At 34.9% G+C, this 19,991-nt stretch overlaps 1 protein-coding gene across 1 annotated transcript; it reads right to left on the bottom strand.

Annotated features, from left to right (window-relative positions):
* Positions 1 to 87: 87 nt before the first annotated feature.
* On the bottom strand, positions 88 to 5,531 carry LOC132165038 (uncharacterized protein At2g27730, mitochondrial). Its single transcript, XM_059575550.1, has 3 exons — positions 5,257 to 5,531; positions 4,616 to 4,714; positions 88 to 325 (listed from the first exon to the last, which is right to left on the bottom strand). Exons 1-3 carry the CDS (start codon positions 5,401 to 5,403, stop codon positions 320 to 322), a joined length of 252 nt encoding a protein of 83 aa, XP_059431533.1. The 5' UTR covers positions 5,404 to 5,531; the 3' UTR covers positions 88 to 319.
* Between the last annotated feature and the right edge of the window lie 14,460 nt (positions 5,532 to 19,991).

Here is a 19,991-nt window from a genome sequence, read left to right as displayed (position 1 = left end):
AAGATTCACATCATTCTTAAAGGTGACTCCTAGCCTTACTTTTATTCAAACAGGAAATATTAGTTAACATTCTTAAACTTCACGGACTGAAACCAGGAAAGGGAAAAGACATTAAGATAAACAAGAAAGAACCACACACAAACATCTGTTATGTCAATTTCAGTTTAAAGACATCAGCACCCAAACTTTGTACAAACTCCAAATCTGGCCATGAGTTATCAAAGTTGGTTCATTTTTTATTCTTCGTCATCATCTCTAAAGCAACAAGTTATCAACTAGTGCACTTCAACATTTCAGCCTGATGGGTTCCCCCTCATAATTATTTCTGCAAAAAAAAAAAAAAATGAAAATATTAGATCCTGCCATCCATTTTATGAGAACACCAGAAGAAACAGAAAAAGAAAAGCAGAAAAGTAGGAAAAGATTTAAGTGGAACCAAACTATTCAAGTGCCCAAGATCATCCAAGAGAAAGACTTGTCCTGTGTCAACGCATAAATCAAACAAAAATTTACAGCTAGAATGCATACAGGTATCATTGCACGGTGCAACAGCTATTATATTATCTAAACGAACAAGGCTATATCATTTGGCTTAAATTGAAGAGGGTGGGGTCGTGGGAGAGGGCAACAGAACCTTGAATAAAGAGGAAGAAGGCACAATTTATGTTTTCCGGAACTTTTAAAACTTGATCATGCTTGGTTTCCAAGAAAAAAGGACAAGAAACAATTAAAGCTAATACTAAGGGAACTAAAAACACAGCAGTCCAAGAAAAGAGGGGAGAAAAGAAAAAAGGCTTGGAACTCCTCCCCTGTCTGTTCTTGGTTCTCGAAAGTTCTATCATTTCGATCCCTCCACAAGCACCACATAAAGCAAGAAGGCACTATCTACCACACAACAATACTCAGAGAGCGACCACCCATCCATCAGCAGCCAAACAAATCAATCACCCAATTAGGCATAACCTAGGACATCCCAAAGCAACTAAAGATGGCATTCCATAAGGAGCATGCAACCTCACAATGGAGAATGAAATGGTCCACGGACTCCCCATTCTATTTGCACAAACAACACCAATTGACCACGATGACATGCCTCTACTTAAGATTGTCCATGATAAGAATTTTCTCTAGAGCCACCGATCAAATGAAAAAAGCCACTTTCAAGGGAACCTTTATCCGCCAAATAATCTTCCAAGGGGAAATGAGAAGCATCTTTACAAGTAAGGATCTTGTAAAAGGAGCCAACGTTAAACTTTCCTTTGTGAGACAAGGCCCATGAAAGCTTATCTTCCCCTTCCCTTCTCACTCTAGAGGAATACAATAAGGTGTAGAAGGAAGCCAAAACATCCACTTCCCAATCGTGAGCCGCACGAATAAAGCTAACATTCCACCTAAAGGATACACTAGAGGAGTCCAAATTAACTGCAACAGACTTCACAAGAATAATGTTATATAAATCCGAGAAAGCTTCCTTGAGGGTCATCTCTCCACACCACACATCATCCCAAAATTTGATCTTGGACTCATTTCCCAACTCAAATCTGGTATGGCTACAAAACAACCACTACCCCCTCCTAATATTCTTCCAAATCCCCACCCCATGCGCCCCAGGGAGATCAATAAAACACCACCCACCCCAAGCACTACCAAATTTAGCATCCACAACAACTTTCCACCATGCCTCTCTCATGCACATAACGCCACAACCACTTTCCTAAAAAGGTTGTATTCAACAACTTCAAGTTTCGAATCCCCAATCCTCCCTAAAAAATAGGAGAGCAAACCTTGGTCCAGCTAATCAGGTAATCTTTAAATTCTTCACCAAACTCTCCCCATAAAAAATCTCGTTGGAGCTTCTCTACACGATTTGTCACTCCAACAAGAATGGGGAAAAGAGACAAGTATGTAGGTAAGTTGGAAAGAGTGCTCTTAATAAGGGTAACCCTACCACCATTAGATAGATACATCATTTTCCAGATAGCCAACCAATGCTCAATCTTTTCTACAATGCCATCTCAAGTAGACTTCGCCTTGTAACAAGCTCCCAATGGAAGACCAAGATACTTCAAGGGGAAAGAGGAAGCTCCACGATCCAAAATGCTAGCCAACCCATCCACACCCACATTACCCACAGGAACCAACACTAACTTGGCCAAATTAACCTTTAACCCAGAAACAACTTTAAAACATAAGAATAAACCCCACAAATAGCAAAGATGATCATGGTTGGCCCCACAAAAAACCAAAGTATCATCCACGAACAAGAAGTGAGAAATATTAACCACACCAGAGGGCCTAGAACCCACAAAGAAGCCTGAGAGAAGACATCTGTCAACAGTAGCAGTAATCATTCTACTCAAAGCTTCCATGACAATTGGCTTAACCCACAAGAACTATTGAAGAAACCGGACAGAGTGCCATTACCAAACACTTGCTTGTTCCAGCTTTTAAGATCAAACTTAAGGCCTTCAATTTTTTAGCCAAGATGAAGCTAGGAGAGCCTTAAAAACATTTAGACGACCACCATTGCCTCACCCTATCCACAAACACATCAGCCTTCAACCACATATTCTGAAACTTAAATGGTATTTTGCCCCCCTTGAATACCACACCACAATCAAGGAGAATAGGAAAATAGTCAAAGCACAATCTAAGAACCATCTTCTACAACAAACCAGGATACTTAGCTTCCCTATCCGGAGAAGCAATAAACCTATCAAATCTTGACCAAGAGGAATTATTGGACCATGTAAACAACCCCATTGCAGGGGGAGATCCATGGAACCCTGCTCTGACATCAGCAAGATTCCATCAGAATCCCACTAGAAGCTAAATAACACCAATCAACATGTTGACAACCCCACAAGCTTCTCAATAAACTGCTAGAAATAAGCTTTAGTTTAGTTTCCTGCAAACAAATAATGTTTGCCTTCCACTACCTTAAAATATTTCTGACCGTCAACCTCATGCTACCCTCATTTAACCCTCTTACATTCCACGAAAGCAATTTAGGCTTCATAATAAACCTCTTTGAGCCCTCCCCTTTTTCCTCCCACGTGAAGCACTTCCACTGTGTGTCATAATTGATGGAAGAGAACAAACTATTAGGTTCTCTCATACCTCTTTTTAATGCCAAAAGGAAAAAAGGATAGTCCAAATATTGGCAAAAGCTCAGGATGCCCAACTACCAGACAAAATGAACAACCTAAGTATTAAATACAAAATAGAGAACCCAAGCAACTATGTCTTCCCATTGTGTAACATCCTGGTCCATATTGAGAAGATGAGAAGTAGCCTACATAGAGTGGGTAGTTTGTAAACATAGTCATGAGAGCTAAGTCTCATATTGCCTAGTTACTAGGTGAAACTAGGCTTTATACTAAATTATAGGGAAGCTCAAAATTGACTAGTCTTTTTGGAGTGATAGCGCAGATGTGGCTAGTACTTTTCCTTAGGTCGTTACACACTGTGAGGCAGTACTTGATCATCCCCATCATTACCATACTTTTACTAGTTCAGTTTTGTGTGTGCAATTATGTTTGTTAAGAAGATGCCTATCTTAGCAAACAAATTAATATGATTTTTATGACTTGATGTTCTTGGTTCAACCTAGATGACAACAATACACTTCTGTCACTGGCCATTGCAACACCTACTCCATTATATGTTGATTTCCCTCTCTTTATATGTACATGAGTGGGTTTATGTGTCCATATATATGTGTGTTTGTAATGAATGTATATACATATTATAGGATAAGCATATAGACTCGAGATTTGCTTGTTTAAGATTCGAGTTAATTTATCTAATTACTCAAATAATAAATCTTAACAATAATTAAATAACTAATAATTAGTTTAGATTTAAGAAAAAAAAAAAAACAATCACAACATTTACTTTACATATGGAGTGAATATGTTAATTAAGTAATTTGTGAACAAGCTCAAACCAAGCTTGAACATTCAATATTCTGCTCTACTCGACTCAATTATAGCCCTATAACTGCACATTCATATAACAGGCACTTGGAACCCCAATTCTTGATTTCACTGCTAGGTAAAGTAAGAAAATAAATCAAAATTTTTAAAATATGAAACTTTACAGGGAGAATTACAACCCAAGAGGAGACAACTTCATTTTCTGACCCTAAAACAACTATGTGGCATTTTAGCAGAAATTTTGATTTATGGAAACAAAATCCAAGCACACCATTATTCAGATAAAAAAGAGCATATCATATTCTGTCCACAAACTGTGAGCTTCTACGAAACCTAGTGAGCAATAAACATGCCGTGCAGAAGGAAAATTCCGGTGACAATGAAGTTAGCTAGCTTGTTCAGTTGATCTCAAGATTTTAAATGCGCTCAAAAGCAAATCTAAACTCAGGAATCCGGATCAACACAAGAGCTAAGGGCTCATTTGGTTGCAGATTCGCAATTATTCACACGTTTTTCTGTTTATTTTTTATTTCATTTTATTTTATTTTTAGAAGCGAAAGTTGACAATCAGAAATTGCATCTGAGTCATTAACCCTGGAAAAACTTTAGAAACAGAGCAACATATAATAACATAAGCCTCCATATATTTTTGCAAGAATGATGTGGAGGGTCCATACCTTGTCAGCATTCTCTTTCTCTTTCTCAGCTTTCTCTTTCTCTGCTCTCTCTTTCTCACCCATTCTCTTCAGTTTCTCCAACCTCTCCCTCTCCATTTTCTTCGCACAAAGAAACAAATCGGTTGATCAATGGTCAAGAACGAAGGGAGACAAAGCCAAACAAGAAAGTGATTACAGAAACGAAAAATGAATTGATTAGAACTGCTTGGTTACTGAGAAAGCTGAGACAAAAGAAAAAATCATATAGTTTTCCACTGTCAAAAAAAAAAAAAAAAAAAAAAGGAAAAGTAAAATATATTACACTAGAATAGGACGAAAAATTAAACTGAGGCTGATGATTTTGAGGCTCAGAAAAAAAAAAAAACAAACAAACAAACAAACAAAATCTAAAGTTCAAAGAGGCTAAGATAAATAATAATAATAAATAAATAAAAAATAAAAAAGTAAGCATTCAATATCAAAATTTCTTCACTTCTCCAAGTTTTTCTCAGCATCCAAACAGAGGTTCGCTTAATATGTTGGACTAGAATCGCTTTGATTGGTTGATGGAAATAATTTCTGAGACAAACAGTAGCGTGATTATTTTTTCCAGCTCTTTCTTCATTTTTTCTCACAAAACAAACAGAAAAATAATAGAATACCTTGATGTAGACGTTCTCAGCAGCGCGCTCCTCCTCGCCCAGAACCCGGCCCTTGTCGTCGCTGAAGCAGCGTGTTGCACCCCGAGTCGACTCCATCCGACGAGTCACACTCACTGAGAATCGGCTCAGCACGGATCTCATGGCCATTTCACGATTTTAGCTTTTCCTCGTTCCCAGTCAAGTTCCTCGAAAGCAATCTAGAAGCAACCGGGTGTAGTTTCGGCGCACTTGGTTTTGACTTCAAGTGGGGATTAAAAATTGCACCGCTATTTGTCACAAGAAAAATGATTGGCCTTATAGTGACAATTTTTGCTCAACTTTTTTCTTGACATTTTTTAAAAATTAAAAAAAAAATGAAGTAATAACATTTTTATACGGTCTTTTTCTAAAAAAAAAGTAGTCATTTAAAAAATAATAATAATAATAACAATTTTTTTTTTTTTTTTTAAATGGTCATTATTCTGAAGGAAAAAGATCATTTAATTTTTTTTTAAATGACCTCATAAGAGAAAAATTGAGCCAAAATTGTGTCTCTAAGTTGTAAATCTATCATTCCTCTTGTTGCAATGGGTTGGGAGGATTTTTTTTTTTTTTTTTTTGAAGTGGGGTTGGGAGGATTTTAGGTCCTTAATTTTGGGCTGACGGATACTATATCTATTTGAAAAATGTTAGGGATATTAAATTTTTTAACAAGAAATAAGTATTAAGATAATGTAAAGATTATTCATTAGAATTTGTTAGAGCATTTTTAGAGGAGGTGAATCGTATGTTCTTCCAGAAACTTTGAATCTTTGATCACGTTCTTTGATGCTCCCATAATCACTGCTGAAAATAGTAAGGTGTTGTGAGTTTTAATGTTATTCGCAAGTGCACGAATCGTTTGCAATATAGTTTTTGTAAGCGTGAGGTCGAATTCACAAGGAATTGTGTTCGTATAAATAAACTTTTATCTAAACTAGTTATATTTTAACCTAGTTTCTAAATTTTGGGGTTTTGTTAATTGAAAATAAACAAAAATATATGAAACAAAATGAAATTAATCAATGGATAAAATACTAAGGTATTAGAATTAGCCCCCACAAACTCATAACAACAACTGTCATGTTCATTAATATTTTTCAACGTTTCAAACGACATATTTTATGCATGTTCTATTTTTGCAAAATAAATGTATCAAAACATCCAAAGTATTTGTTCTTTGAACAAATCACAAAGGATATCTGGTTTAGTTTAAATCATCCAATGTATCCGTGCTTTGCACAAATCACAAGTGATATTCAAATTAAACCAAAAGATCTTATGTATTTGTTGGACAAAAGACAATGAATATCCAATATTTAAGCAAATAAACTAAGCAATCAATTAAAAGTGATCAACAATTAATTGAATATAAACAGAACAATGAGAAATATAATTCATATAACTGGAAAAATGTCAATTTACATGAAAGTTATCAGTTGCTAATCATTTGTGAGGCTTCATCCTCAACCTTAGTTGGGGAGTTTAGCCTCTCATGAAAATGAAAGAAAATACAACAATGTAGAAATTCATAGAGGTTTGAGGCTTACAAATAGAAAAATCTAATTGAAAACCACCAAAAACACTAGAAAACCCTAGCCTTTTCGCTTATATTCTATCCAAAATTCATCCCTAGCAGCCCCCTGGACGGCCTCTGTATGACGGCTCTTGGTTTTCCCATAAAAATATGATATTTATAATGTTAATTAGGGTTTTGACGTTGTTAGGTCAGTCGAGTGCACTCGATCGCACTCGGGTATCAGGTCTCCTGCGATGCAGCGCTTGGGTGCTGCTGGCTTGATGTTGAGTACGAGTGCCCTCGATCCCAAGACGAGTGCGCTCGAGCACACTCGTGCATGAGTTCCTCTTAAGTGGCGCAGTTGCGCTCGTGCGCTGTTATGCCTATGCTCAAGCGCAGATGCGCTCAATCGTGCATTTCCAGAAATGCTCTTTTCTCTAATTCTTTCAATCTTTCACATTAAGACCGCAGTTTTTCCTTAACAATCTGCAAAACACTAAAACACCATAAGACTAAGATACAGCTAAAGGCTTAACAAATATAAATTAAGAGGCTCAAATATACAATGTTTGGCACTCATCAAATACCCCCAAATTTACATTTTGCTAGTCCCTGAACAAAACAAAACGAAAAACAAAATAAAAGCAAAAAACATAAATCCGCTATCGTAGGAGAGACAATTGCATTTAACATATGCAACAAGCCTTTTAAACTCCTAGGCATCCTTAGAGGACGAGTGAAGTTTCGTGAGAGTTTAACATAAATGATTCTCACAAACATTTTTCAGCCCCTATGTTATTGACAAGAATCTATTTCCACACAAACAAATAGTTCTTACTCATGAGCATGCCCCTATTTCTGCCTAACAGGTATTCCATATAAACAAATAAGCTTTTTCTGTTTTTATTTTATTTTTTATTTTATTTTTCTTTTTTATGGGTTAATTAATACATTCATTTCATCTAAATGCTTCCACTAAATACATTGTATAAGAATAATTAAGTCATATATCTCTGGTTAGGGTCACATCCTCACCGATTAATGTGAATATATATATATATATATTAAACAAATAGAAGACAACTAAATTTATGCATGACCCTAACTAATTGCAAACATGACTCAAAGTAAATTTCATTTAATTTATTTAAGGTTTTCCAAATGACAAAATTTTAAATGGCTCTTCCTCCAAATCAAAATATTTTAATTAAATAAAAAGTTCTTGGGTAGATGAATTTATTTTTAAGCTAATATATCCTTATTTAAACAAAATCAAGGAGGTGAAGGGAGCTATAGATTAATATGAGGAGTCTCAAGGTGATGATGATAATGGGATTGCTTATGCTTCTACTAGTTCTGCCAAATGCTCATCACCCTTTCACTTTTACCCGTCGCCTTGAATCTCTCCCATCACCCCCCGAATTGAATCGTCTACACTATAGGATAGTTGATTATTGCAGAACATATTGCAGAACTAGAAGATGCAAAACTTCTGTTCAATTCTATCCCAAAGCCTTTGAATTGAACTTTGTTTTGATGCATGTGTGCCGGTTTGCATTCGACGTTACTACCGTAACCGTGAGGGCTTAATAATGTGAATTTGGTAAAACCTCTCTCTCTTTCTCTATCTTTAGCATTTATTACAGTTTTGAAAACATTTGAAAATTTAATTTATAAAATATTTAAGAAATTTGGGTTTAAAAGATTTTTTTTAAAAAAAAAACACACACACTCGTAAGTATTTTCCATCTATTTTATAATAGAAGATTCTCATTACCATTCTTGATGCGTGTGACAGGAGTACTCGATGCGGAAGCTAAATATATAGGAAGAAACTTTCGCAAAAGCTATAAGAAGATATATTCGATACTTCTCAATAACATGTTATTGAGAAGTATCGAATACATTTTATGATCTACTTTGATCAAAATAAAGAATCCTTAATGAGAGTGAAAGGATGAAGCATTAATGAACTTTTTTTTTTCTGTTGTTTTTTTGACGATGCAGCATGTACTACGTTCAAATAAATACTTTAAATATTATGGACCATGGCACTTTATAAATGTTATTGTACCATTTTTACCATTTTTTTTAATATTCATGTGATGCGCAAATTATAGAAAGTTGGTATTTTTCAGATTAATTTTTGAATCGACGCTCTAAAACATATAATACTCGTCAATCCTTTTTTTTTTTTTTTTTTCAATTTTAATAGCGTAAGTCTTTTGGAAATTTGAAAATGGTTATTCCATTACGTACTTTTTCTCTAGTTTATTAATGCCCCTTCACCTAGTCAAATATGCTCCATTTTGCCACTTGTGAAGTGACAAATCAGAATACACGTCCAGCATTTGCCTTTTAATCCGATCCCACATGTCTCCCTTGACACGTAAGCCCAAAATTCACCCGTTTAAGATGATACATTTGATATTTGATGAAGAGAGATAATATTGCTCTCTTCACTTTCACAGACAAGAATGAACCAAAAAAAAAAAAAAAATGATGGGCAAAGGCGACAGTGTTGGGTCATGGATAGGCCACATAAGGTCCAAACAGGCCTTTAGGCCCAGCCAACTATACAATCCCACTAAAACCAAGCCCAGGCCGAGACTTAATCGGCCCAGCCCGATGCATGGTCAACCCACTGAGGGCATAACAGTCTTTTATCGAGCGTACGATTGTCATTCGGCTATTGAAGAAGACCCACGTTCAACAATGAACGTGGGATTCACCTAGTGTCCACATTTGCCAGAACGTGGCATAGCTGCTAGCACCAAATCAAGACACGTGCACCCGAGAATTACTCGGGAACCCATGTCTGACACAAACGTGGCCGAGCCACCCACTAACTTATTCCACGATCTCATGATCGCAGAGTAACCCACGATCCACTTCGCCAACATGGCACACGTGGATCCTCGGCAATGTGGGACTGACTATTCCAAGGAGACAACTGCTACCTGATGCCTATAAAAGGGAAGCTCCAATTCATTATTTGGTAATGTGAAGTTCTCTTACAAGCTCTCTTCCTTATTATTTTCTCCCTCTCAAATACATTACTGACTTAGGCATCGGAGCTATCCTCTACCGGCACATCTCGGCAGCTTTTATTCTATTGTTTGTTATTCTTTTTTTAGCCCGACGACTCCTCGGACATCGTGCCACGTCACTCATTGGAAAACTGTCATCAATAGTGAAGATGACATCTGCAACGGAAAGTTGAAAAAGGCATACAGTAATCCTTGGAGGCATATGTATAAGTGATTCAATCTAGATGCAGTGCAATGCAATTGCGGCCTTCTAGCTCCAGTGAGAACTGATGTAGGACATAAAAGCCCTAAAAGCTAAAAAAAAAAAGAATTTATTTTATTTTTATTGTAAATCATTTCCCAACTAGGATTATGTATACTTTTCTTACTAAGATTATGTTTACTTTGACTACTAGAAGTAGATTTACTTTATTGCACGTATTTCTCTTCTATAAATAGGCTAGCTTATAATATAAAACTCAATCAATTGAATTATTATCAAGTCAGAGAATTTCTCTCAAACAATTTGCAGAGTTTATCTTTCTTTTAAGCTTGCGAGCTTGTTTTATATTTTTGTCAGAAGATGCAGACGCTTCTGATTGTTGTTATTTAGTCTTCTGCTATGTCAGTTGGTAAGGAGCATGCTTTATCCTGATCATGGCCAATCAGTGCAACGATGACAATCCCCATAACGACGCCGCTTGTGAAAGGGAGGGTCTTTCAAGAGCCAAATTCCAAGAGTTCCAGCAAACGACCCAAGAGTTCTAGTAGATGACCCAACAGGCATTACACCAGTTGTAAGAGATGATGGAATGCATGTGGATGGTGTTGGGAATGGTGTCCAAAACTCCAATTGATTGTATAATGTTTTGATTATTATTATAGAATAAAGAAATATACATTTATATTCGTGCATGGCATATATGTGTGATTGTATATTGTCCGGTTATATGCATGTGAGATCCCTAAGATGCATTGTATTTGAGTGATAGTGTAGGTATCACAGAAAATTATACTCAAAAGTCCTTGCAAATTATAAAACATATTGTTCGTAATCGTAAACGGTACTGGGAACTCCATTAGACTAGAACATATTAAGCGTCAAATGACTTGTCTAGGTCATGAGAAGCAGGTAAGCTTCAGGTAAATATGTTGGGGTATTGGCACATTTATGCTATACACTGAACACGACCTCGTGAGTCATCATTTGTTTATATTGTCATAACAAATGATGTACATGCACGACGGCTTATAACATTTACTCTAAATCCTAAGTAGTTCGTGAACTCATATGTGTAGTGTAGGTTACTTAGATGTATCAAAGAGTGAGACCTATCATCAATGAACAAAGTGACAGTTCATAAACATTGATTCGATTACGGAATGATTCCATGGAGGGATAACATGCAATAAATAAGTAAACCAAAAGGATCAATTGATTAAATGAAAAATACTCATTAGAGTGCAGTTACAATTATTTAGTGGGATTAACTGTGATTAAATAGAGTCGTGTGACATGGACTAGGAAAGACGGAAAAGTATCCCCTCCATTTCAAATCCCATCCATTTCCTCCATTTAGTGCATTTTGAAGGGTAGTGCATTTAATGCACTACCATCATTAAAACTTTTGGACAAGACTACCCTTCAAAATGGAGGAAATTGAGGAAATTTGAAATGGAGATGATCTTTTTTTTTTTTTTTTTTTTTTTTGGAAAAAGAAAACTTGAATTCTCATTATATCAACTTAGAGGACACAAATCCAATACGATCCACCTCAAGAATTCTGCAAATACAATCAGGGGGACAGATCCCCACTCACAATCTAAGTTTTCTAACATCGCCAGACTAGCTAAAGTAGGAGCAGCCCAATTGATCTTACGTGGGATATAAACCATCTCCCAGCCCTGCATTCCCAGCAAGGAAAACTTTATGTCGGCCACTAGGTGACTTCTATTACTGTCATCCACTTCCGTGGAATTCACTGCGTCCACTAGCACCTTGGCATCACTTTCCATTCTCAGGTTTTGGAAACCCAAGGCTTTGCACATTTTAATGGCCATTAAAGCAGCCAAAGCTTCTGCGGATGTGGGATCCAAAAGACCCGGGTGGGACAAACTTTTTGCAGCCACCAGGTGCCCCTGATAATCATGAATGAGAGCCCCAAGTCCCAGTCTTCCATGCCTCCTTTCAACTCCTGCATCCCAATTCACTTTATACCACCCGTAGGGGGGAGGTTTCCATTTGAGCGTATCACTACAACCAGGATAAGAACTCCCCTGAGCCATCATTTGCAGAGAGGTAAAGTCTTCCGACGGTTGGAGTGCTTGCTGTAAAACATAGTTTGGGTGGATAGAGGAACCTCCATGCACGAACTCATTCCGCCGATGCCATATCCCGCAAGATACTCCCACAAATTGCTGGAATTCCGCGTCACTACACTTCCAAAGCATGCCATCAACGACCTGGGTAAAATCTAGTCCTGCATACACACTCTTCTGAAATTTTGCATTCCCTACACTCCAAACATCCCTCGCCGACGAACATTGCCCCAAAATGTGGAAGGTAGTCTCAGGCTCGAGATCGCATATGGGACACGTTGGTGTAGAAATAATCTTGTGTCGGCAAAGATCGTCCTGGGTTGGGAGAATCTCATGACATGCCCCCCATAAAAAAATTCTTTGCCGCGTTAGGGACATAAAGCTTCCACAGAGAGCGCCATAATCCTCGTGTGCTTACCCGAGAAGACCCTTACGCCTTAGAAGCCATATCACGCTCTTTTTGGAGATGATAGGCACTTCTCAATGAAAAAAACCCCATTAGCCATACCGCGCCAGATCAGTTTGTCTTCCTAATTCGTGTGGCTTATAGGTATTGAAAGGATTGTAGAAATTTCCTCCCTGGAAAAGAGTTGTTCCAAGAGAAATTGATTCCACCAACACGTCTCCCCATCTATCAGATTGCTAACAGTAGCTTGAGGATTAAGCATCCTTGAGGGTGATTGCACCTTAAAAGTGGATGGAGTTGGGATCCATCTATCTTCCCAAATCCGCACTAATTGTCCATTCCCGATTCTCCAAAATAGCCCCTCCTGGACTAAATCACATGAGCTTTGGATACTCCTCCATGCAAATGACAGATTGCTCCCTAAAGGAGCATCTAAGATTGAACACCCTGGATGATATTTGTCTGCTATGATGCGTGAGAGTAAACTATCGGGCCTCTTCCACATTCTCCAGATTTGCTTGGCCAAAAGAGCATTGTTAAAGCAATGTAAATCTCGAAAACCCATGCCTCCCGAAGCCTTTGATAAACCCATTTTGTTCCAGCTCATCCAGTGGATCCTTTTTTCCTTCTCTTTATGTCCCCAAAAAAACCTCATCATCAATGAATTGATCTCCAAGCATAAAGATTTTGGGAGAATAAAAATGCTCATACAATATGTTGGGATAGCTTGGATCACCGCCTTCAATAATTCTCCTTCCCCGCTTGAGAGAGGTTGTTGGAAGGAGAGGCAAAGAAAATAAAAACAAGAGGTTACTGACTATGAGAGGTTGTTTGAAGAGGAGTCATAGAGTAATGAAAACAGCTGGTGTGAATGAGTAATTTTAATGCTATAACACATATATATATGATGTGCGCGGACATAAAGTATGTGTGTCTGTCAACTAACCTAATCACTGGAGATAAATAACTTATTTGTGTGTCTAGTAATCTGCGTGACTTACAAATAAACCAAGAAAATAGAAACAAGAGGTTGCTGACTATGAGAGGTTGTTGGAAGAGGAGTTAGAGAGTAATGAAAACAGCTGGTGTGAATGAGTAATTTTAATGCCATAACACATATATATATGATGTGCACGGACATAAAGTATGTGTGTTTGTCAACTAACCTAATCACTGGAGATAAATAACTTATTTGTGTGTCTATCAATCTGCGTGACTTACAAATAAACCACATATGTGTGTCTATCAATTAACCTACTCATTCATGAGTAGTGATAGAGGGGCAACTGGCGTGCTTGAACAGTAAGCACACCAGTGACGTTGTACATGCAGTGGCGGAGCTAGCCATTTTATAGTGGGGGTGCCGCTAAAATTTTTTTGGTGTCCTAAAAATTTTCTCCACCCTAAAAATTTGGTAATTCATACAATATATGCATCACAAAAAATATCTATAAAAGTTCATAAATATTTGCTCAAATTGATATATTAGAAATGTAACATGTCAACACTATATCAAAAATACAGAAATACAAAAAAGAAAAGAAAAAAGTGTCTAGAATTGCACTTTACAGTCTCTTAGAAGTACAAAATCATCAAGTATTGAACCTAAATCGAAGCTCTCATCAATTTCTCTTTCAATATAGAGAACTAAACTATTTGCAAGAAAATCATCCTCCATTTTGTTGCGAAGTCGTATTTTAACAATTTTCATTATTGAAAATTCTCGTTCGGTAGTTGTTGTAGATTATGTGGAGGGGCAAGGGAGGTCATTTTGACCCCCTTGGCCGTGTACTACAATGTCTGAGATTTTTAATCCCAGTCCCACATGGTTTGTAACTCTTTTCTCTCATGCGATCCCAATATTATAAATAGAGGTCCAATTGAGAAGCAAAAGGGACACAACACATAATTCAACATAAGAATTGAAAAGCACTCTTCTCCCTCAATAGTGAATACACGGCCTAGGGAGAAATTCTCTCTCTAAGTTTTGCTTCTAGTTTTCTCTAGTTCTTGAGAAAACTTTATGAGCCCACACTCATAGTTATATTCAGTCATCAAAGAGAAGATCTAATGGCGGAATTTTCTCCTCAATTGTTCGAAGATCTTGAAGTTCTTGATGAACTTCAATGTTATCAAGAAGTTCTTTATGAACACAATGAAGAACATCAAGATGCATGTACATCAAGTTCACGAAGAACGCAAAGAACTTGAAGAACGCAATGAGTATTGACTTATACCTAGAGTTCGCAAGCATGCTGGAGCTTCAACTACTTAGCCCCACACCATGGGAAGAACAGATGCATACTCCTATGCCCCAATGCCTATGAGAGGCCAAAGCTACATGTAAGTAATCTAACTTATGTGTTTGTTCTTGAATCTAAACATGTTTATACTAATGGTAAAATTTCTTGGAGATTATTATGTTTTATTCCGCTACGTAAAAAGATATTTTTTTTAAATTTACGCAAACGATCCCAAGAACTGGTATCAGAGCCATCTTCCAGAAAACATGGTGTTTTCGGCTTTTGTTTTTACAAAAGGCTCCAAATTTTTTGATTGATGGCTCCAAACCATAAAACATGTTTATTACCATGTAAGGTTATGATATGGAACATTTCAAGTCAAACGGAGCACGTTTGGTTTTTTATTTTTAACTTACCTGCTGGAAGAGTATTGTTGTTTTTCATAGAAAGGGATACTGTTATTACAAATTTTTCTGGGATGTTTAGATAAGTCCTAAAAATATTTGGGCACTTATTTTGATATGAGAAATCCGTGATTGACGCAATGGTTTGAACAGATTCGCATTTCGATCTACATTGAAAAAGTTATAGTGCGTTCTTTATTGGTTGACGAATCTGGAATTTTTGAAATTTCTGCAACGACTATTTTAACTTGAATTTTTAGCATGACATGTGAGTGCTTAAAAATTAAAGTAGGAATTTACTTTCGCATGCAAAGATGTTGGTTGACACGTTGGAAAAGTCAAAACAGTGTTTTGAATTTTTTCCTCAACACTTCAGCAATGGCATAGCAAAGATTTTGGTTCGGGGAGTCAATTTCTTTCTTAAGAAAAAATTTCACAAAACCCTCATCAATTTTCATGCATTTTGAAATTATCCCCCTAATGTTCAAAAAGGTTGAATTCAAGGTATCTAGCTTTCAATTTTTTGCAGTGTCCCCTCTGTTAAAATATTCTATAAAATCTTGTCAAAATTTTCAAAACGCCATTTTTTTATTAAAAAAATTACAAGTATTAATTCAGGTGTAGGCATTTTTGCGAATTCCGTTAAATCTTGACCAACACCTAAATATTTGAAATTTTTTATTTTATTTTTTATAAAAAAAAAAAGCAAGGATATCTTGAAAATTTTGATAAGATTTAACGGAAAATTATAACGAAATGAGAACATTGCAAATAATTGAAAGTTTGATACTATAAATTTTGGGGAAATGTCAAAATAGGTAGAAGTTTAAGGGGTTTTGTGAAATTTTTCATTTTTTTTATTAATAAATAAAAAACTAAAATTGAACAAATCTTTTTTATATAAAATGAATCTATCTCTAAATTTTAATTGTATGTATGAGGTTATTAGTCCTTAGATTAGCACTTGAATGACATTCAGACATTCTTTTCTTAAGTAAAGATCTACTCACATATTGGTTAAATCTACATCTACACAAGTTCATTTAGAATTTGATTAAAACTTTGTAGAATTATTGTTGTTCTTCATAACTACAATTATATCTCATACATACAACTAAAATATGTAAAAATTAATATATATATATATATATATATATATATATATATATATATATATTTAAAAAACTAATTTAAATATAAAACTTAACCAAACGTAAAAGTTTGACTACGTACCTACAAATTTTTAAGAAAAAGTACAAAAAAATTATTTGAATTAATAATATGAATTATTGAAGGCTTGATTTGAATTGTAGTTTTTATTTTTCCTAGGCATATATGTTGGATTGTATTGTATTTTACTTTTTGTTTGGCTACATACATGGTTTTGCAATGGTAGACTTTAAATGTGATAGGTTTAAAGTTGGCACAAATTTCAAAAAACAAAAGTGAAAAATGGGGCCTTTATTTCGTGTATTTCATAGTCTTTTTTGAAGTGTCAAACAGTTGAAGCCAACATTAGTAAAACAATGTGTTTTACATTGCCTAATATGAGTTTGTGATTTCATAATAATGAAAGTTTGTAGCGCTATGGTGATTTTATGTTACTGTGGTGAACATGTGGTAGAAGAATAATAATTTTAATAAGAATATATTACAATTGCTTCCAATCGCTCTACCTTTTGAACTTATGGTGTTTCAGTTAATTTGCTTTTTCGATTGATAGAGGGAGTAAAAATTCGAAGAAAAAATGTTTAGGGAGTTTTCAGTTTTGGCGTGTTGACTCAGAGATTTATAATATATTTATCATAATTTTAAATAGCAATTGTTCTTCACATGTTCATCTTAAAGTTGTTCTGGCTTAGAAATTTTAATTTTTCGTTTAGCAATATTTTATTTGCATATCTATTCCCAACATTAGAGCTCAAAATTCATCATTTTCACCTCCAAAACCCAATTTCAAGTTATCATCAGCGATTTTCTAGAAATACTTATTTCTTTTAGAGGCAACTAATGTTTCTTGTTTCTCTATTCATGGTTCCTTTTCTCTATAGTACTCTTGTACCTTATAACCAAGCACTTTAATAAGTTATTCCATGCATTTTTTGGAATATTTTATCATTATCTTATGTGATTTAATTTCTTAGGCGTTACATGGGCATTATGACATTAGTGGTAGTTATAGGGAAGGAAAAATCTCCCCATCCCAATAGCTTTTAACGATCTTCTTAAAATATATTTTACTTTATCTTTTTAGCTTAGATAATTTTGAATTACTATTATGAATGAGAGAAAATAATGATATTTATTAGGCTAGGCATTTAGTCCTTTTGAATAAAGAGGCGAGTTTGCTGCCACCCTTGAACGTGTAGGCCAAGAATTCATGTGATGTTTATACAAAGTTACAATATATTAATAACTATCACTTTAAGTTCGTTGCATTCCTCTCCAAAGTCATATAACTCAACTGATGATGTTGATATATTCTATTATGTTCAGATGTCTCTTTATAATCCCCAATACCCTTTGTTTCGATCAAAGTTCACCCTTTGTAACATTTGAATAAAACTATGTTTAGGTGAATGTCATACAATATAGCATTTTTCATTGCTTAACTTAAGCACCGAATCAATACATTTATTCTCATCATAAGCCATATATCTTAATGTGATCAAATCAATTTATTCATTTACTCAATTGTCTCTTAATAATTGCAAAAAGGATTTTTCTATAATTTTTATTTTCCAAAAAAAAGGGGCATGTTTTAGTAATAACTTTCATATTCTCTTTTCATAAATGAATAATAATTATTTGAACATAATGTATTTATCATATTTTTGCAATTAAATATTTTCTTTCAAAACCCTTTTAAATGGGTTCATTGATCTAACATATTGTTGCTATTGGATCATCCATTTTTCACTTGTTCATTTACTTTTGCTAAATATATCGGGTTAACATTAAATATTAATATGATACCATGTGATTCTTGCCAAAAGGTATTACTTGAACTAAAAGCCATTCAATTGAAAAGAGATCATACTTTCAGCAATCCCAACTACTAACCAAAACTTGTTTGAATAAAATTGATGCAAGAACAAATCAATTCTCAGGCAAAATTTTCTTATTACAAGGGTGTCTTATCATTCAATTTCCTATAAAAGGTTAAAGGATACTAAGCCTTGCCTTATAATTTTGGAGAAAAGATATGGCTATGAAATGTATTGGAATACTTATGGCCATTATGATAGAGTTGTTTATCCTTAGTATGGTTAAAATACAAGCTAATAACCTTGACAAGACCTCTTTCACTCATTCAGTTCCCATCATGATTCCTGATTTCTCTGAACTTGATAAAGTTCAAATCCCAAGGCATAAAATACAAGAGCCATGGCATGGGCATCAGGATCCAAAGCAAAAAACGCTTAGTTGCATTACAAAAGAATATGAATGTTGTAAGGAAATACATGCATAAGCCAATTCATGAACATGAAGCTGCCTTTGGTGATTGTCTCTTTATGGGTTTTGCAGTATGCCTCAATAGTCGCGGTCATGAGCGGTCAAGTGCTATTGTAAGTTGCATACGTAATTGCTGGGACGACTACATGCTTCATCCCCCACCTATTTATATAGGTTGTTTGGAAGAGTGTTATGAAACGCATGTCAAGAATCACGGTCATAAAAACCACTCACACAATCCATGAGAAATTAGATCTGGTAAAGATTTCCTAACTACTCTCCCTATCTCTTTGTTCATTGAAAGAATGCTCATATATCTGCATGAAAAACATATCCATATGCAGTAAATGCTTATTGATATTCTTAAATGTAGTAAAAGATGCATCTTCAACTTTTACAATATTAATTTTAAAAGCGGTAATAAAAGGTTTATTATGAAACTTTTTTTTATTCACCACGAAACATTGAAAATTGTTTCTTCCACAAGAATCTTAACATTTACTAAAAGTTGATTTACACAGCTTTTCTAATTTATGGTGCACTTAATTAGTAATTTCAATACTTAAACGCAATTCCAAACATATTTTTTATGACTATCGTAGAAAACAATTGTCAGTAAATCTTTTTCTTTTTCACTTATTAGTAATTGTCAAAATGCATGGATTGCTGAAAACAAAACCGGATATAGTAGTTTTATTTGAATTGAAGGAATAAAGTTCTCATTTAATGAATTCTACCAAAAAATGAATATTGTGAATAGCTTTGTAAAAACATTTTGACAATGAAAATGCCTAGTGGTTCCACAAGTGTAATTGGCTTATATATATATATAAAGCCCCCCAAATTAATCGTTGTTTTTTAAAGAGCCTTATGATGTTCAAAATGTGCTAAAGTAGTCCAACAAACTACCAAAATGTGTTAAAAATGACACATCTTTTTTATAATTCCTATAATACCCTTATTCTTTTAAAAACAATAAAAAATTAATAAAATAAAAAACTAAAAAATTAAATTTTCAAACTAAATAAATGAATAAGAAAAAAAAAGAAAGGAGTGGCTACCAGTTGAGCCAATCACAGGGTTTGATTTTATATTTATTTATATTTTTTTATATCGCACGAGCAATTTGTAATTTAAGTCAACTATAATTTAGACACACTTTGATAGTTTGATGGGCCTTTATATATATATTCTTGTATTTTTTTAATTTGAACATGACTTTCATGTAACTAGCTTTCTATTTACTTAACCAAAATAATGTATTTCCATATTTGTCACTGTGCATTTTATTTACTGAATTGCATTGCACACTTACATCATGCTTTTTTTCAAATTCAATCG

This window comes from Corylus avellana, chromosome ca1, assembly GCF_901000735.1.
Source record: "Corylus avellana chromosome ca1, CavTom2PMs-1.0".
NCBI classification, from domain to species: domain Eukaryota; kingdom Viridiplantae; phylum Streptophyta; class Magnoliopsida; order Fagales; family Betulaceae; genus Corylus; species Corylus avellana.
Note: the sequence above shows the minus strand (reverse complement) of the source record. Positions and strands in the feature narration are given on the sequence as shown.